Source organism: Vicugna pacos, chromosome 3 (genome assembly GCF_048564905.1).
Source record: "Vicugna pacos chromosome 3, VicPac4, whole genome shotgun sequence".
NCBI classification, from domain to species: domain Eukaryota; kingdom Metazoa; phylum Chordata; class Mammalia; order Artiodactyla; family Camelidae; genus Vicugna; species Vicugna pacos.
In genome coordinates, this window is record NC_132989.1 from 67209612 (window position 1) to 67231093 (window position 21482).

Below are 21482 nucleotides of genomic sequence, written 5' to 3' on the forward strand. Positions count from 1 at the left end.
AATCCGAAACCTAAGTCAATTAAATAAAAAAAAAACTAAATTACATATGAATAGGTCAATTCATAGTAATTCAAAAAACTTCCATTTGGATTTAGAGTGAATTAACATACCACTTAATGCAAGAAAATATTTTGAGTAGAAAGTGCAGAAAAAAATTAAATCTGAACTTGGGGGGAGGGTATAGCTCAAGTGGTAAAGCGCATGCTTGACATACACAAGGTCCCAGGTTCAATCCCCAGTACCTTTTACAAATAGAAATAAGTGAATAAACCAAGTTATCACTCCCTCATAAAAAAGAAAACAAGCAAAAATTAAATCTAAAATCATGTCACAAGTGACCTAGAGTAAATTAAAGAAAAAATTAAAACATTAGAAAATAATTTATTCTCTTAAGTACAAAAAAAGCAAATTTTGACACTATATTTACTTTAAAGATTCTGAGGTGCCACATCATTAATATTCTCTATAAACTTAGATTTTTCCATTTGTGTTAAGTTTTCTAAAAGAAAGATTGTTGCTAGGTATTTACTAACTGTTTAAGTAATAATTAACCTCAATTTTTTTCGGGGGGGCTAGTCCAAAATAACTTACACATTTTATTTAAATAGAAATAGCATTAAAACTGACTTCTACATATGTGTTTTTGTGTTTTAAATCATGTTTAGACATTATGAAAAATACTTTTACCTGTTTTAAACAGTTTCAGCAAAAAATTTTATTTTAATAATAACCTCTAAACTCTATCAAAAGCAGGTTATTAAAAATGTATTGGCCAGTAAAGGAACAATTTACAGAAAGCCTACGTGAATATGTTAAACAGCTAAATTCCTTGTAAAGAAGGGAAATGTCTGCATTCCTTTAAAATCTGGAAAATTTTATTTTTTTTAATTAGAAAAAGGTGTTGCTAACAGAAACTATACTTACACTACTATGAACTCTCTTTTCTAAAATTTGTAGCATAAGAAGTAAGAGAGGATAAAACACCTGGTGGTAATGACCAGGGGCCAGTGGGGGAAAAGCAGCTTGGAAAGATTCAACTCCAACATGGCTTAAAGATCAGATATGGTTTAACTCAATCTCAACTGGCCTGAGATTAAAGCCAGAGTTAAGAATAAACTGTGAGTAAAAGGAGTTTAGTATCAGCATGAAGGCTGTTAAATTGTTTCTAGTTTACCTACTTTAACACTTTGAATTATATGCTAAATTCTTTAATAAAATCAATATAAATTAAAATGATTAGAAAATTAAGATAGAATGCATTTAAAGCATGTTATTTTTCTCTCAGTCATACCAATTTTTGGTCTGGGGGATTAAAACCTAAATGTCCTACTCACTAGATAGCAGTTACTCTAATCTCTAATCTCATGTTAGACTTAAAAACTTTACATCTAAAAACAATAATAGCAAATGAGTAAAAAATGAATGCCCTGAACACAAGATAAAGGCTAACATCTCTATAGACTCTAAATACCTTCTTGGTTTGTTATTTTTTACCACATGTTCAGGTGTCCCAGAGCTTATGGGCTGTTTACTGCAAAATCACTACCTAGGGATGTATGAAGAAATAGAAAGATGAATTCAAACAGTGTTACACATTTCAGTCAGGAAAAAGAAGCTGAATTTCAGGTCCATCTGTAATACATGAACTGAAAGAAGAAATTTAGCCTCAAGGAGAGTCTCAAGGCCTTCCATCACCAAAAAGAACATGAGGGCAGCAAGGTACCAGCAGCCTACATTTGGAGCCCCTTTTAATATTCTGGGGACAGAACTTGTGCTATTCAACCACACACCCTCTACTTCTGGCCTCACATTACATGAAAAGCTTTTATTCACCAATTCTTTATCTACCATTTGACATAGGGAGTTTGTGCCAAAGTAAAAGGGGAAAAAGAAAAAAAGAGTACAGAATGTTTTACAAGTTTAAAGAGACAAACTCAGGATTTGTTTAAAGTATGTAAAGAAGCAGCTTTGGTTATTCTAGACCTTGCAAATAAATATTTCCCATGGAAGCTTTGGTGACAGAACATCACCAGTGAATGAGTGTCTATCTGAAATAGCAGAAGAAAGAGTCATACATACGTCTTTAGGACCAGACCTTTCCACTAGGCTCATAAATTTTGTAAAATGTGTTTTTGGTTTTGTAGTAAAGGTATTATTTTTATATTTGAGTATATTTTAACTTGACCAACAAGAAATACATTTTTTAAACTATTACCTTCATTGACTTTTTCAGGATGCCAACCTGTTGTCCAACCCAGGGAAAATGTCACATCTGGAAAGAAGGATGTCACAGTGTCTATAAAAGGTTTTGCATCCACTACTCTGCTATTACCATTTGGACCAGGAAGAATATCTGCATTAATCCACACAGGACGCTTCAGATGCCTCTTCACATTTTCCAAGAGCATCATGGATGGTTCTACAGCTGCTAGACTAAAAACAGTTTGTTGTCAATGAGATATATTCCTAAAGTAAAAGTAAAAAGAAGTTCTTTTAGACTAGTGGCTTTAATGTTCTCAAATTCATAATAAAAGTATAATACAATAATGCATGAGTTAAATAAAATCAAAGATCACATAGTACCAGAGGGGAAAATTAACATCTTAAAATGTTGATTTATACTTATTATTCATGAAAGTACTTTAAAGGTTCTATAAATGTCACTACTTGAGGATAGATAAAAATTTCAAAACTCTGTGTTAGAATCACTCAGTAGAAAAACAATTTAAGAAAAGACAGGATTATTCACACATCAGAGAATGTATAAACAAGATTTAAAAGTTAAATATACTCATATCCTGCAAATTCACATTTATGAAAATAGCCAAAGTGGCTTGTGACCTTGGAGAGAAGAGCCTCTTTTCCTTCATGTATTCTTGGGTGAGTCTGAATGCACAAACACATTTCTAAAACTGACGGCAAAGTGTAAAATTATAATATTTCCTTAAAGCTTTTATAAACTTTTTTTTTCCTTTATTGTAAACACCTTTCCTGGAAACTAGAGACAACTATATTTTGGTTACTTTTAAATTAAAAAGCAGCTTCACTCTTTTTACTTCCCTACATCTTTTCTGACACCTACAGATTTTTAAACACTATGGTTTTTACTCAGTCTATATAATTTTTACTTTTTAAAAATATACACATAAACTTTACTGGAAAAGTATACTACTTATAATTCTGAATCTTTTCTGAACCTTTAAGGCCTATGTTCATTTTTTTAAAAAAATTAGCTTTGAGTGAATCCCATGATTGGAGGCTAAGAATCTGGGAGGTGGATGTTGGAAGGGAGAACGCTCGGCACCCTCCCCTTATTTCCATTCCTCCTCTTAATGGACTGGGATCCTTCTGCCTGTGTTTCCACCACTCTTCACTTAACTTCTTTTGGGCTCCTACCATAACAGCAGAAACTGATCACCTCAATATTTATAGAGTCACATTAGAGAGCAAAGACACTGTTCATTAAAACCAGAGGAAACCAGCCTCCAGCCTCTCTTTCACTCTGCTTCTTAAGAAACCAGAATCCTTTCTGGAAACGAATAGGTCTTTTTGTTTCTTTTTTCTCACTTTTATGCCCCTGAAATGGAGGCCCTAGATATTAGCGGGTTAATAAACTCAAACAGTAGACCTCATAGACTCTAATTTAGATGTTGTCATTTTTCTGTCTCAAAGGCTTTCTGCCTTGAACAGCATCAATGCCATGTTAAAAACCACAATTCTGAGATCTGGTCGACTGCATTTCCTCCAAAATTCCCCCACTTCTAGTAACAAACAACTTGTACCTATAATACTCCAAAGCTGGCTTGTCTGCAAGTCCCACAGCAGCACAAGTCCCTGTGGGGTTCTGCTCTTCATGGGTGGAGCAGGAGGAAACCTTGAACCAATCTACACATGTCTGCAGCTGACCTCTTCATTTCCAGAAGGGACTCTGATTTCTTAAGAAATCTGGTGTCTGTGGCAGTTGGGTTAAACATGAATTTCCAGTTTATACTCAGGAGGAAGCGTCTCAGTCTTTCTCAATTTAGTAAGCTGACAGAGAGCCGTTTTCAATGGTTTGCCATCTGACAATATCCAGTCTAATAGTGTATTCTCCCCAAAATTGAAATTCCACCAGCATATATTAAGTACTATAAAGCACTACACAGTTAAACATAAGGCACTAAGACAAAGAACATAATAAAATAAGAATTTAATATAGATATTCTGTATTTTATATACATATTTTAATTTTCACTAATATATAGTAGTGCCACTTTCTCTTACCAGAAATTCAAATAAAAAGCAAAATCTACATTAAGAAAAACATAAAATCTTACTAAGGAAAAAACAACATTTTGTTGTAGTTTTAATTTTCTAGAACTTGATGAAATAATTGTAAAATTCCTCTGGAAGAGCAAATGTAAATAAAATTAAAAAAAAAAAAAGACTGAGGATGAACTTCGCCTATGCGCAAAATAGAACCTTTACTACAAAGAATAACATAGTATATTCCTAGCCTGGAAGACTCAATATTGTAAATATTGCAAAATGACACTTCCCTCCCAATTAATCTATAAATTCCATGTAATTCTAATTAAAAATACCAGTGGCAAACATTTTCAATTCTTACATATATTAGTATTATAAAGGATTATAATTAGTATCATAAAGGATTGACAAAAGGTTTGCCAAGATGATCTTCTGAGGAGGGAGGTCCTGATTAGAACACTATCTAAAATTTCTTTTTGGTAGTACTTATTTAGGAAATTCTAGGAAAGAAAGAATATAAACTTAGTTTTTATAGAATTGGGCTTTTTTTTTTTTCCTAAAAAGTTACTTGTAAGTCAAACTTTTGAGTATCACATCTATTTTCCTATTAACTTCATTTCGGAATTGGGGATAAAATAAAAATCATACTTAAAATTACAATAAGCCATTTACAATTACGTTCTAAGGTAAAATTCCAGATAAAATTTTAAAATCACCATATATTACTAAGTTATTACTTGTATACAAACAAAATAACTTAGAGGCACAGAACAGGAACTATTAAAATTCGACTACAGGGTCACTCAGCTACCCTTACAGAGGTAGTACAGAGTTCTGGTTCAGCTCTCCTACAGATTATGTGACCACAAGCAGGCTACTTACCCGTCTCTGCCTGTTTCCTTATCTGGAAAAATAAGGATAATAGGATTACCTACCTATTAGGATTGTTATGAGGATTAAATGAATTAACACAGTAATAAGTGTTTATATAACTGTTAGTTACATTCATTCCCCTTCAAATATGTTATGACCAAAAACCTGCAAAATCTTTTTTTAGTGGCTCAGCCTTTTAGCGGCAGCTGCTAGCAGTTAGGAATGAATGAGCTGATCTGACTGGTGAGGAGCCAAAGAATGTATTACGGAGAACAATTCAATGGGCGATAGTAAACATTAGAAAAACTGAACACATGAAAAGGCAGGGAGATCTAAAATGTTTCTCACCAGCATTAACACTCAAGTGGTTTATTCATGGAACAGAGAACACTGAACTGGCTGCAGGAAACCTGGAATCTGGTCCTAGCTCAGCTCCCAAGTGTAGCTGTTGTCACTTAACCTCCTTAGGACTAAGTTTCTTTGTCAATAAAATGGAGTTGGACCAATCACCATTCTAAAAGTTTCATTCACCAACGGTACAAAGAGGGTTACTGGTATATTTAACCTCACAACAAATGATTAGAGTCATCTTAAAAACACTATGAATTAAGATTTCCAAATCCTTATTAATTTCTTGAGATAATTCAATTTTAAAATACTGTTCAAAGATAAGGTAGATTTTTCAGTTATTGAAGAATTCTAGATAATTCCCCTTACACAAATATAAAAACACAATTCAAGTAGGAAATGCATTAACTATCCCAATTACTGCCAACTCTCTCTCAGACTACCTTTTAACAAAAATAGTATTTTAAATTTACTGTTCTATTATTATAGTGATAAATTTTATTATTATGATAAATCTCTTTCTAAAATTAACTTAATTTTAGCCTCAAAGGATTCCCAAGAAACAATTTTAGCAAACAATCAGTAGGTCTTAGGTCCATTCCTGAAATATATTAGTTTGTGATCCCATTTCCAGTTTAGATAAAGTATAAAGTTGGTTAGTCAGGCACAGATATATGAAACTACTGATCTTTTTTCCCCACTGTTATTCTGTAACAACTGGGAGACTGAACATGTTTGTACAAATACCTCTTGAAATCCAGCTTGATGCCTTTATTGCTTTTTATAACTTCAGCCAGCCATTCCTGTAAAGTATTATCGCTGTTTGTTTCAGGAGGATGGGCCATGATTGGCTGGCCATGTTCTGATCCATCACTTGGAAGAATGATATCAGCCTCTATCATATGAGCAGTACCTGTGTCCAAAAAGAAGAAGTTATGTTAATGTTAATAAAATATTTGGACTGCAGAAGTTAGCACGTCTAGTACCCTTTTAAAGAAGATACAAAGGAAAGAAAATAACATTTACTAAGTAATCGCTAAGTGCCAGGTACTATACCAGACCTTATATGTCGTCCTTATTTGTTACAGATAAGCAGACAGGTGATGAGGAGTTAAATACCTGTGCCTAAGTCACACGCTTAAGCTGTTGTCATAATATTTAACTTCCCAACACACAGCAAAGTGAGTATACAAATGGAGGCTTAAATATTTGTTGAAGTTTCTGAGAATAAAAATAGTACTTTTATCTTCTCATTCCTCAAATTAGAAACTACAGATGTTTATTGTTTACATTTGAAATTCTTTGTTACAGACTCAGTTTTTTGACCCAAGGCTTAGCTCATATTTAAAAACACACATTCCTGGAATGGATAACAAGTTTCACCAGTCACTTAGTGCTAACTGCTTAGCAGGCTGTGGTTGACTAACTCCAAAGATGGCTGAGAACAATTCCTCCCATATGTACATACCTCTCTTCTCATCTTTTTCTCCTCCCCTTGAGCCTGGACTGGTTTTGTGACTTGTTTTGACCAACATAAAGTAGTGGAAGTAAAACTGTCATTTCTAGGCCAGTTTGTAAAAGGCCTGGCAGGTTCTGCTTTTATCCTCTTGAAAGCCAGCTACAAAGTAAAGAAGTTGAGGCAAGACTACTGAAGACTCAGAAGCCACATGGAAGAATGCTAAATCTTCCTGCCTGACAGACAGCAGTAAGGACATGACATGTGAGTGAGGACATTTTAGAATTTCCAGGCCCAGCTGAGCTCCCAGTGAAATGCTGCAACATGAGTGTCCCCAGCCTAAACCACATGGAACAGAAAAACCACTAGGTAACTCACAAAATCATGAAAAATAATAAATCACTGTTAAACTAAGGCCACTAAGTATTGGGGGTAGTTTATTACTTAGCAATAGAAAACAAGCAGAAATAGTTACCTGGAAGTGGGGCACTGCCATAGGAAAGACCTGAAACATGTGACACTGGTTTTGGGATCTGATAGGTTCTAGAAAGGCAATGCTAATGGAAGTTGGAAGAGCAGTGAGGAAATTATTTTTACATAACACCGGCACTTGTAGCAACTGGTAGAAGATAGAGAGGGTACCTAATGAATATTTGGATTTGGCTAAGGAGGTTTCCAGGCAGAATGATGAAAGTGCCAATGGGCTTCTTTTAGTTGCTAAAGAAGAGAGAGGTATGTAGGTGAGCTGCCCGGCCTCTCTCCCTGTCCTCCCATCAGGCCCTTTGGTAGAAAGAAGACTGCTGAAGGTCAGGGCATGCTTCTGCTTCGAGACTGCCTGGTCACCATCTCAGAGAGAGCCAGAGGAGGAAGTCGGCAGATCAGGATATATAGCACCCTCAGTACAGGAGCCCCAGCTTGTGACAAACGCCAGACAACAGAAAACAGTTTTGTTTTCTCTTACTTTTTGCACAAGAAAATCCCAAATGGTTGCTATTTATACTCAAAAGAAAACTGAAAGAAATATCTTTATTGAAGTGAAGTTAAATTTATCTCTCTTGCCTATACTGTTTAATGCTCTAATGCAGACATTTATTAATTTTTATGAATACATTTAGTTAATGATGATAGTCACACTTTTCCTAAATATATTGCAAAGGCTTTTAAAATACCAGTTTTCATTCTCAGAGACTTAATGATATTTATTTTTTTAACCAGTATTTCTTTTAATAAACAGAAATGTTATAACAAAATTATATTAAATGTAATTACTTTTATAAACAATTTTGACTATTTTAAGATCAGATATGTTGACAATGCAATGCCAAGTGGTGTTTGTACATTGTTCCTTCTGTACTTCATTTTTAAAAATCACATTCTTGAAAATCCAATTTCATACGTTAATCAAAAGAGAAACAGCTCTATTAATAACAGCTACACTAAATTTAAATATTCTAGGAGAAATGAGATAAATCAATGAATACACATCTGCAGGAATCTGTTTTCCTTCCTTTAGACTAGGAAGAAATTGCAAGACTAGCCAGGGCTGAGAAAAGGGACTCAATGAAGAGTATCCTTCCAAACTATAAAACTTAGGGCTCCGTTTGCCTAAGAGAAAGTGAAGAGGATACTATCTGAAAACTAAGTAACCTATGAAAAATTCCCAGATCAACATCAGACTGCCAGCAATTGGAAATAACTTCCATTAGTCACTTTAAAACAAGGTTAAAAGTAAAGTATCCATATTTAATTAGATTATTTCTAGGTATTAGACTTCTGCATATACTATAAAAAATTGTAACTTTTTAAGATTATTTCCAAATTTTTACTTATTGTTACACAGAAGTAAAATTTACTTTGTTTTGATTTTCTATTGTCAAAAAAATTGAGATTGTCTAAATTAACCTAAGAATTACATTCATTTATCTTGTAGAATCTTGTTGGTTTTCAAGATACATAACCATACTGTCTATAAATAATAGTTGTATTTCTTTCTATCTTTTTTAATTTTTAAAAATTGATATATAATTCACATACAATAAAATCACCCTTTTAATGTGTACCATTCAATGGTTTTCAGGATATTCAGAAGGTTATGCAACCACCACCATAATCTAATTCCAGAAAAATTTGATCATCCCCAAAAGAAACCCTGTTCCCATTAGCATTTACTCCCTAGGCCGTGTTCCCATTAGCTCCTGGCAGCCACTAATCAATGACTTCCTGAAACACTGCTTTTGCTAAAATTTATTTATTAAATAATCACTGTGTAGTTATTATGTACTAGGCACTGTTTTAGGTATTAGGGATTTGATATTAAATAAAATAAGGTTCTTACCTTTGAGGAGTAAAGAAAAGCAAATTAAAATAATATCTTTACAATAAAAGAAATACATACTCAGATACATTATCCAGATACATAATTAAGCAGGATGCAAAAAAAGTGTAAATTTTTACAATAAAACGTGGAATTTCGAGGAATTCTTCCTGTTAAAACAGATCACTTCAAGCTATGCCCCAGCCCTTGGTGATATTCTCATTCTCCTCTGATTGCAGCCAACAAGGGTACAGGAAAAGGCTAAGAAACTTGCTACAGTGTTCACCTATGTATATGATTATAGATTAAGCTAGCAAACCAAAAGGCTTGCTTTCTAGCCTAGGCACAAATACTGTCCAAGGCATTATAACTTAGTATTCAATGGCTTCAGCCATCCATTCAACTAATGCGTATTGAGATTCTCCTTAGTACACTGTGAAAGACACAAAACATGTATCACATACAATCCTGATCTTAAAAATTTTACTTAAACCACTACAACATATAAGCAAATGTAACAATATATGAGAGTTTTAAAGAAAAAGGTAAATCACCTCTGAAAAATGAGAAAATTCTTCCATGATGAAAATTTGAACATTCTATTAATAAAATGATCTTTTATAAAAATATTTATGTCAACATAGAATTTACATTTGGATCATCTAAATCTCTGGTACCTGCAAATATGATGAGATATTTTTAAAAAGAGTTGAATTCATCCATTATGTAATGTAAATACAAGTTAACTGCTGACTCACTTTTCAGTGCCTCATTCACTTGTACCTTGTGGTTAGCTGCATGATACCAGATGATCTGGGCGCCATCTTCTGCTGTGATCTGGTTATTTCTCATAAAATATTCTAGTATATTTTCACTCCAAGATCCTAAAATAACAGCATTTATATTAAAAAAATTGTTTTTTATGGAGTAAAAATTTTTTTCAATAAAAAACAGTACAACATATATTGAGAGAGAATAATAAAGTAATAAAACTGGGGAAAAGATAAGATTTTAAACAAGTATTATTAAGTGGCAAGTATAAAAAATATATATTTACATATAAATATGCTACATAAGATGTAAATAATAATTAGTAAACATATAGGATAGTCTGAGCCTCAGAAGCATGAGGAAATATGTAGGAGGGAAAAAAACTGGTAAGAAGCAGATATTTTAAAGGAGGTATTTTCACATTATCTTTTCCAATCCTGGCACCATAAATAAGTAAACTGTATATAAAGCCAAAGCCACACTAAAAACTTCTAAATTTTGTAGAATTTAATTATTTTCTCCATCTGAGGCTCCATTCTATATTTATATTAACAATTTAGAATCTTAAATTACACATTTAACCATATTCACCTTCAGATTATGAGTCTAAGCAACATTTACACAAGTGACTAAACTCCTGAGTTAGTATTTATAGATGTATCTAGCATGTACAAATACACATACATCCCACATCTATCGACTACTCCAGTTTACGGCAGACCAGATTTTCTCTTAATTAGTAATTAAAATGTGAGTTAACCAAAACTAAAATACTTGAATCAAGTCTACTCCATTTTATGCCATATTCCAATACACCAGGGAGAAAAGGCTCAAAAACAGTGAAAAGTTATTTAAAATCCTACCTCCCCAATTCTTGTTCATTCATTTAAACATTTAAGTGTCTACCAAGTGACTGCAAATTTCCTATGCATTAGATTCTGTCTTCTGGTAGTTATTTATTAACTCCTCCTAATGATAGTTAAAAACCTAAAAATGGCCGTTAAGAAACTGCTGATGACATTGAGAAAAAGTAAAATTTGATTAGAGAATGAAGGAGCATATAAACATAACTTCAAACAAACATGCATGGAACTTAGCAACCACTCTGTATATTGGGCTAGAGAATAAAGAGAGAGCTGTAATGTCCACTATCCCCCAAGCAGTCTCCTGACCTTACAAATGCAGATGAAAATACAGGGTCATCATTTTTTAAATGTTTTATTTAAGCATTTTTAAAAAGCATATTAATTATTGGCTAAAACAGTTATGTCCAACAATAGGAAATAATTAAATCACAGTATATCCTCATGATAAAATATGTAGTTGATGTCGCTGTTAAAATGAAAAGTTTTTGAGATACACCAAAAGTCTCACAGAGATGGTAATCATGCATGCTACCAGGATAAAAAAAAGTTAGTTAATAGTGCGTATGGGATGTTACCTTCAACTAAACACATTGCATTCAAAATTTTTATAAGGGTAACTTACAGATTAATAATATCATGATTCTAGAAAGTAAAAACATTTGAAGTAAAAAGTTTTCCTTGTCCTGTTAATGAGTGAATCTTCTACCTTACACCTAGTCACAACTATATATATATTTTTATATATACAGAATTTAAGACTCCAATTATCTATAATCTAGGATATTATTTCTATTTTAAGTAAACTGTTAGTCTGAAAATAGGGCCAAAAGAAAAGCAGAATTACTCACAATTTTTTAAAATTAAGACTTTTGGGGGGGGCAGTTTTAGGTTTACAGGAAAAAAAAACTGAGCAAAATGTATAGAGTGCCCATATGTGACCTCCCCCAATTTTTACATCTTTTTGTGGTGATGAAATTGTTCTGAAAGTGATTGTGGCAATGGTTACGCAACTCTGAATATACTAAAAACCACTGAATTATATACTTTAAATGACTGAGCTGCATGGTACGCAAATTATATCTCAATAAAAATTTAAAAGAAAAAGTTTTTTAAAAAGAAAAATGTCTACCCTTTGACACAGAAATTCCATTTTCATAAACTTATCCCACAGACCGATCTGCTTACATGTGGTAAATGACACATGTGATACAAGGATATTTATTGCAGCAGTGTTTGTAATAGAAAAAGAGTGAAAATAACCTAAATATTCATCAACAGTGGATTTGCTACATAAATTATGGTAATCTATGCAATGGAACATTATGCAGCCATTAGAAAGAATGAGGTAAATCCATTATGTACGGTAATCTCAAAGGTATGTTAGGCGGAAAAAAAAAAAGCAAGGTGGAGAACAATATGTATTGGTACTGTAGTAAGAAGAATAATGATTAACTACACCAGGATGTCCATATACTAATTTGGGGAAACTGTGACTATGTTACGTTACATAACAAGGGAGAATTAAGGTTACAGATGGAATTAAGGTTGCTAATCAGTTGATTCTGAAGTAGGAAGAGTATCTTGAACTATCCAAGTGAGCCTAATTTAATCAAATTAAGGATCTTATAAAATCCTTACAAGTGAAAGCGGAAGGCAGGGGAGTCAGTTTCAGAGTGATGCAATGTGAGAAAGAGTTGACCAGCAACTGCTAGCTTTGAAAATGGAGGAAGAGACCATGAGCCAAGGAACTCAGGCAGTCTCTAGAGGGTGGCAAAAGGCAAGAACACTGATTCTCCCTTGAGCCTCCAGAAGGAATGCAGCCATGCTGACACTAATTTTAGCCCAGTGAGACTCATTTCAAATTTCTGGCCTTCAGAAGGACACAATAATAAATTTGTGTTGCTCTAAGTCACTAAAAACTAGTACCTCTAAAAAACTAGTTTGTATGTTAAAAAAAAAAGTGTAAAACACAACAAAAGACAACATAGTATACAGTGGCATGTATACTATGATCTCAATTATATTTTCTTGAAAGTCAGAATAGTTAGAAAATATACCCATAAGTTGCTAGTGGTGCCTCTTGAATATTAGCACTATGTAAATTTTCTCCCTACTTCAATATACTTCATCAATGTTCTATAATGAGCATTTATTATATTTACAATCAGGAAAACATTTAAACTGAAAAAAAAAGAATATTATCACAACTATCTGATGTGACTACTTATGTTTATGTAAAAGAAATTGTAACCTTCTGGAGTATAACTGCTTGGCTTAAAACACCTCTAACTCTGGGGTTAAACAATAGACACAATTACCAGCCTCCCAAGGTTGTAAAACCAAAAGCTGGAAAAATGCTTGGCCACATTTCTTTGTCTGCATTTCCTACTCTCACCCAATTCCCAAAGAGGAATAAGACTGATCAAACTATTCCTCATTTCATCTGTTGAAATTATGGGTCAGGTAAACGTCACATTTCTTCTATTTCAACCAAGATCTCAAAAAGCAATACTCCTCCCTCCTCACAGTCCTTTTCAATATCACACCAGAAGTGCTAGCTAATGCACTAAGACAACAAAAAGAAATAAAAAGTATACAAATTGGAAAGAAGAAATAAAACTGCTTTGTTCACAGAGGACATGGCTATCTCTGTAGAGCAGCCAAAAGAATCAACACAAAAACTCCTGAATTAATAAGCAATTACAGCAAGGTTGAAGGATTCAAAGTTAATACACAAGAGTCAATTGCTTTCCTATTGACCAGCAAAGAACAAGTGGCATTTGAAATAAAAACACAATACCATTTACATTAGCACCCACTAAACAAAAATACATAGGTGTAAATCTAACAAAATATGAGAAAAACTACTCTGATGAATGAAATCAAAAGAGAATTAAATAAATGGAGATATTTTCCATGTTCATGGATAGGAAGAACTAATATTGTCAAGATGTCAGTTCTTCCCAACTTGTTCTATAGATTCAAGCAATCCCAATCAAAATCCCATGAAGTTATTTTGTGAATATCGAGCAACTGATTCTAAAGTTTAAGTGGAGGTCAAAAACCCCAGAATAGCCAACATAATATTGAAGGAGAATAACAAAGTTATGACTCTATCCAACATCAAGACTTACTAAAAGGCTACAGTAATCAAGACAGTGTGGTACTGGTGAAAGAAAAACAAATAGATCAATGGAACAGAACAGAAAGCCCAGAAATAGATGTGCATAAATAGAGTCAACTGATCGTTGATAAAGGAACAAGGCAGTCTTTTCAATAAATGGTGCTGGAAAAAGTGGACCTTCACATGCAAAAAAATGAATCTAGACATAGACCTTACACCCTTCATAAAAATTAACTCAAGATGGATCACAGACCTAAGCATAAAATGCAAAACTATAAAACTCCTAGAAGATAATATAGGAAAAAACCAAGATGACCTTGGGTATGGCAATGACTTTTTAGATACAATACCAAAGATAACCACCCATGAGAGAAATAATGGAGAAGCTGAACTTCATTAAAATGAAAAACTGCTCTGTGAAAGACAATCTTGAGAAAATGAGAACACAAGCCACAGACTGGGAAAATTTATAATTGCCAAAACTTTGAAAAAGACACCTATGATAAAGGACTATTATCCTAAATATAGAAAGAACCCTTAAAATTCAATAATGAGAAAACAAATCTATTACAAAATGGGCCAAAGACCTTAACAGACATCTCACCAAAGAGGACAGACAGACGTCAAGTTTATGAAATGGTGCGTCACATAACATGTAATCAGAGAAACACAAATTAAAAAGAGGTACAACTGCACACCTATCAGGATGACCAAATTCCGGAATGCTGATACACCAAATACGGATGAGGATGTGAAGTAACAGGAGTCGTGATTCATTGCTGGTGGGAATGCACAATGGTACAGCCATTTTAAAAGAGAGCTTGGCAGTTTTTTTACAAAACTAAACATATTCCTATCATACAATCCAGCAATCACTACTTGATATTTACCCAAAGGAGTTGAAAACTTATGTCCATACAAACCCCCGCACACTGATGTTTATATGAGTTTTATTTATAACTGTCAAAACTTGGAAGCAACCAAGATATTTTTCAGCAGGTGAATGAATAAACTATGGTGCACCCAGATAACAGAATATTATTGTGCGCTAAAAAGGAATGAGCTCTCAAGCCATGAACAGACATGGGAAAACTTTAAACACATGTTACTAAATGAAAAAAAAAAAAAGCCAATCTGAAAAGGTAACATACTGTATGATTCCAACTGTATGACATTCTGTAAAAGACAAAACTATGGAGTCAGTGAAAAGATCAGTAGCTGTCAGGGGTTAGGGGGCAGAGGATAAGCACAAAGGCTTTTTAGGACAGTGAAATTATTTTGTATGACACTCTACCATGCATACATGTCATTCATACTATATTTGTCTAAACCCATCGCCGATACAGCACCAAGTGTGAACCCTACTGTAAAGTATTGACTTTGGGTGATAATGATGCATCAATGTAGGCTCACGGGTAACAAAAGTACCACCCTGGTGAGGGATGTTGATAATGGGGAAGCTATGTGTATGTCAGGTAGGGGGCATATGGAGACTCCCCATGTCTTTCGTTCACTATTCCTATGAACCTAAAACTGCTTTTTAAAAAATGCCTTTACAAAACAGCACAGTATTCTTGATATTCTTGGCTGCCCCAAAAGCTTTCCCCTTAACGCCCACGCCGGGAACCAAGGCTCTAGGCCAATTGATAGTGGGCGCACGATGAGAATGCGGACCACGAGATCCGAAAAAGGGAGGAGTGTCTCCAAAAGTTTCCCAAAGGGCCCCAACTATGGGCAATGGGAGGGAGAAAATGCCAACTGCAAGCCAATCACGTGGAGCTCGGTCTGGGACCGGGAGCCACGGGACTGGCGCTTACCAGGGCTCGCGGCGGTCGCTGTCATCGTGATGGACAGCCGCAGTCCACGCAGGCGCCGAGCGGTGGGCGCCGCCGCTGACTCGTCACAAGTGGCAAGAAAATCCGACTCTATAAACTACAGGAAGCCGACCGAAAAGCTGCCTCCGGCGGCCGCCTGGGAGGAGCCTTGGACGCGGAGGCGGAAGGGGCCTAGAGCGGCGCGCACGCGCAGAGGCTGCACTCGAGTTTCGCTTGCGCGCGGGATTCCGGGCTGGTGTTCGCCTCCAAGTGTCGCGCGAGTTGCTCTTCAGAAAGGCGGTCAGGAAACGGGTCGTTCTGAAGAGCTTCGCGTCAGGGAAGACTGAAGGAGAGCCGAGGCCCCATGGTTGAAAGCAGTTGCTGTTGTGGGGTACGAATTTCCAAAGTTGGATGTGTTTTCTTTTTTTGATATTGGTAACATCCTGCAAAATGACGTGAAATCATTTTTCCGTAAAAAGGAGTATTTCAGCACAAGGAGACTGAAGTGATAACTTGAAGTTTTCTGTTTCCCTCTTTCTCACTCAGAAACACTTAGCAATTGGATCCTCCCAGCCACCGCCTTCTTTGCCCTCCATAACTACTTTCCACAGCCAAGCTGGGGCTGGAAAAAGCGTCAGTAGAGGCAGACTGATCTGAGTTAGCAACATGGCACTGCCTTTTTCTGGTTCTGTAACTCCAATACAGCTCAGTCTGTCACTTTGTAAAGTGAGAGTACATCACCTGACACAAACCTCAAATGGCAGCCCTTCTCGCCCAGCTCTTCAGATTTTAATATATTTCTTTCTAGACTTGAATTGTAATTATTTGAGTCTGTCTTCAGTCAGGCTTTGGTCTTATCTGGATTTTTTCTAGCTCAATCAAAAAGATTTTTGGAGTTTTAGAAAACACTAAACTTAAATAACTCAACTGACCTTAAAAGAATTTTTCTTGAGGTATACAGTTGATTGGCTTGTATTTGATCTGCATTTCCTTATGATAAAAAATGTTATACATTTAAACTATACACTTAAGTGTAATTGTAGGCTTGTGCACCTGGCACCATGATCAACTTTAGAATATTTTCATCACTCAAAGCAGTCGCTCCCCATTTCCTTCCCAACTTTAGGAACCACTTTCTGTCTCTATGGATTTACCTATTCTTGATATTTCAGATCAATGGAATTATACAACATGTAGTGTTTTGTGTCTGGCTCCTTACCATAATGTTCAAGGTTCATCCATATTGTGTCATATTTATTCTTTCTTCTGGACAAATAAAATTCTGTTACTTGCATATACCACATTTTATTTGTCCATTCATCAGTTAATGCATGGATTGTTGCATAGTTTCCACTTTTTGGCTGCTAATGAATAATGCTGCTATAAACATTCATGTACAAAATCTGTATAGAAGTATGTGGATGTATTTCTCTTGGGTATATAGGAGTGAAATTGCTGGTTCACATGGTAACTGTTTAACTTTTTGAGGAACTGCCAAACAGTTTTGCAAAGCAGCTATGTACCATTTTATATTGCCACCAGTAGTATATGAGGGTTCCAATTTCTCCACATCCTCAGCAACACTTGTTATTATCCATTTGTTGGTGTGTTTTAAATGATAGCATCCAAATTAACATGAAGTAACATCTCATTGTAGTCTGTATATCCCTAGTGACTAGTAATTTTGAGCATATTTTCAAGTGCTTATTGGCTTTTTATATATTTTCCTTGAATAAATGTCTATTCACATTATTTGCACATTTTTAATTGGGTTATTTGTGGAAGTTTTGTTGAATTGTAAAAATTCTTTATAAAGTGTGACTAAAGTCCCTTTAGGATATCTGATTTACCAGTATTTTCTCCCGTTTTGCAGGTTGTCTTTTCACTTTCCAGATGGTATCAGTTGCAGTATGAAGGTTTTTATGGCCTGTTGATCACCATATTAGGTCAGTATTTTCGTGGATTTTACAGTAACTGGTGCAATGAAAATTACCCTTCACTGTTCATTTTTTAGAGCCACGTAGTGGAATATGTAGCATGAAATACTGTCTGAGATTTGCTTGAAAAAAATCAAAGGGAAAAAAAAGCAAAGAAATCAAGGGATAGATAAAGCAAAAGTAGAAAATCTTGATAATTGTTGAATTTGAGGATTGTTGTAAGAAGGGTACGTGGAGTTTCATTATACTATTTTCTCTACTTCTGAGTGTTTGGAAAATTTTATGGCAAATATGTGTCTGATTACTTTTTTTTTGCACAAAGGAAGAGTTTCATGTGTTAAGGGTATATGGTACATTGAAGAAAGAATAGAAGATGAAGAGCCTTATGAGGATTAGAGTTTGAAAAATGGGCATTGCTCTGACAGTTTGGAACTGCTTTTGATGACATATATAAGTAGGAATAAATGGTATAATATTGCTTCTGATTAACCCAATTGGGGTAGAGGTGGTAAGATTATGTGTATTAGAGGAGTGGAATAAGATGAGGTCATCTGTGGAAATATGACCTTCGATTCAGTGTACACTCTTGAATAAGAGTGTAGCTGGCCTTGGAATTTACTTTAGACTCAGCACTTAAATATATATGTATATTTATAAATATTAATTTATATTCAATATTCTATATATATATATATAATATATATATCTATCTTATAGTTTTCTGGCCTCTATTTTCTTATTGGCAAGTTTTCTGCTAGCCCAACTGCTAATTCTCCTAATTTTTACTCTCTGGTTGCCTTAGATTTTTTTTTTAAATATGCCTACATGGGTAGCTTCCACTTACTTTGATCCTTGTCTTGGATTTATTCTGCAGTTCAGCAGACATTTTTCTACCAGAAGATGCTTAAATGTCATCTGCCAAATTGGGATTCTCTGCAATATAATTTAGTGCCAAAACCAGGGATCCTATTAATTATAAATTCCCTAAGTTGTGATTAAAAATGAACAAAAAACTAATGTAATTCAATGAATTTTTAATGGCCCTCAGGCTTGAAGTTAGTCAAAGTGTTTTTGAGAATTGGGAATTTAAATATTTTATATCTCAGTTCCTTTAGCTGCTTTAAGTTTTTCTTTTTTAATTTAACAAATATATCAGGCATTATTGTCACTCACCCAGTTAGCTGTGTTTACTTACAGGGCTGAGTGAATCATGAAAACACAGATTCATGGGATTAAAAATGAGTCTTAGTCATCATCTAGAATATGCACATTGGGTGTATTGAAAAGGGCGTTGGTCAGAATGAGACTTGGGCTAGTTTCAATTATGAGACCTCTAACTTTATAAGTAGTTCCTAAAACTAGGGCTTCATTTTCTTCATTAGTAAAAGGAGGGACATTGGATTAGATGAACTTTATACTTTCTTCCTTTTCTGAAATTATAAGAAGAATCATCAGAAATATGCATAATAAATTTAATATAGCTTACTTCATTGTTGGAAGTTACTGGAGAGTCGTAATTGCTAGAAAATTTTTCCTTACATTCCAGTTCATTTAGTTCCTAAATGTGTGACTTTGGGTGAGTTACTGTCTTATTACCCAGTCAATAAATACAATAATAAACCTCAGGGCAATTTTCCTTTTACTAAAGTCTGCTTTATGTGATATTAACGTGGCCACTCCAGGTTTTATTTTGTTTTTTAGTGTTTGCATCTTTTTACTCTTTAACCTTTATATACCATGATATTTCACGTGGTTTCTCATAGATAGCATGTAATTGTCTTTTTTTTTAATCTACTCTATGTGTTTTAATAGCCATATTAGACCATTTAAATTTAATCTTTCATTTTGTTGGATTTAAGTGTACCATTTATCATTAATTTTCTGTTGTGCCTTCTCTTTTTCACTCCTGTTTTCCTTTCTGGCTTTCTTTTGAATTATTTGAATATTTTTCAGAATCCTCTTGTTATTTTGGCTTTTAAAAATATGTCTCCATGCATATTTTTTTGAATGGTTGCTGTAGAGGATGTTGTATATCAAGTTATTTTTGTAATCTACCTAGAATTTCTTACCACTTCAAGAAAAATAAAGAAACTTTACTACCATACAGGGTCCTTTAGTACCTCCACATTAGGATGCAGCTCTCATACATATTAGGTTTATATACATTGAAAATCCCATCAATGTTATAAATTTTTTATTTCAGCATTATATGTATTTTAACAAACTTAAAAGGTGAAAAAGTAGTCTATTCTGTTTACTCAGATATTACCATTTCTGTTGCTCTCCCTTCTTTCCTGGCATTCCAGAGTCCTCTCTGCTGTCATGTCCCTTCCCTGTGAAATTTCTTTAGCATTTCTTTTAAGACAGGTCTACTGGTAATGGATTCTCTAAGTTTTCCTTTTTCTGAAATGTCTTTATTGCACTTTCATTCCTGAAGGACGTATTTGCTGGTTAAAGGATTCTGGGTTGATCATTTTTTTTGTTTTTTGTTTTTGAAGGCACTTTATAAACAGTGTGTTACTGTTTCTGGCCTCCATGATTTCTGATGAGAAATCTGCCATAATTCACATCTTTGTTTCCCCATATGTACAGTGTCATTTTCCTCTGGCTGTTTAAAAAACCTCTTCTTTATGTTTAGTTTCATCAGTTTGGTTGTGATGTGCCTGGGTAATGGTTATACTTCCCCTTTTTGGAGTTTGCTGTGCCAGTGGACCTGCTGTAAATATATAATTTTTGTAAATATATATAAATTTATGCCTTTCACCAAATTTTGGAAGTTTTCAGTGATTATTTCTTCAAATGTTTTTTCTTCCAATCTTTCTCCACTTCTTTTGGGCTCCTATGACACAAATACTAGACAGTTAAAATATTGTTTTTTAATTAAATAGAGGTCTTTAAAATCTTTATTTTGGCCAAAGAAGAAAAAGATAATATAACAAAGACCCATGTACCCACCACCCAGAATGAACAAATGTTAACACAATTGCACCTTGTAAATACATGAATACAAACATGTATCAGACTAAGTACCGCACTCTTTTCTTCTCCAGCCCTTTCCTGCTTCCCTTTGCTCTCTCTCTTCTGTTGGATATTTTCTATATTAGTCCACGTTTCATCCTTATAGATAAAAGATACAGTGACAATATGTAGTATTGTTTTGTGAGTTTAAACACTTCCAAAATGATATCATACTGTAAATAACTTTCTGCATGTGTTTTAAAACCCTCAATATTGTTTTTAAGATGTATCAGTGTTGATATATATACATCTAGATCAGAATTCTAATACATGAATCTACAACATTTGGGCATTTTCCAATTTTCTCTTATTAACAGTACAAATGGTGCAATAAATATCTTCTTATCCACATGTGCTAGTTTCCCAAGAGAAGATAATGAGAAATGGGATTCTTTAATTATTCAGGTTTATGTCTAGTCAACCTTACCAGGTATTGCCTGATTACTCTTCAGAGTGCTTGTACTGATTTAAATTCCCATCAGCAGTGGATGAGAGTTTCTGGTTATGCATATCCTTGACAACGTTCATCTTGTTTGATTTAATTTTTTAAAAATTTTATTGTGGTACAGACTTTTTTAAAAACATTTTTTATTGAGTTATAATCATTTTACAATGTTGTGTCAAATTGCAGTGTAGAGCACAATTTTTCAGTTATACGTGAACATGCATATACTCATTGTCACATTTTGTTTCTTTTTTTTAACATTTTTTAT

The 21482-nt window shown here is 34.2% G+C and overlaps 1 protein-coding gene across 2 annotated transcripts in view; it reads right to left on the reverse strand.

Moving 5' to 3' along the window:
* Window positions 1-16011, reverse strand: part of FAM151B (family with sequence similarity 151 member B) — a 28211-nt gene extending 12200 nt beyond the window's left edge. The window contains exons 1-4 of one of the 2 annotated variants that reach the window (XM_072958448.1): window positions 15818-16011; window positions 9998-10123; window positions 6217-6382; window positions 2216-2433 (exon numbers count right to left, since the gene is read on the reverse strand). In XM_072958448.1, the coding sequence (XP_072814549.1) occupies window positions 2216-2433; window positions 6217-6382; window positions 9998-10123; window positions 15818-15842 (535 nt within the window). In that variant the 5' untranslated portion in view covers window positions 15843-16011. Of the gene's footprint in view, window positions 1-2215; window positions 2434-6216; window positions 6383-9997; window positions 10124-15817 lie in introns of those variants that run through there. The other variant, XM_072958449.1, reaches the window with a different exon arrangement.
* Between the last annotated feature and the right edge of the window lie 5471 nt (window positions 16012-21482).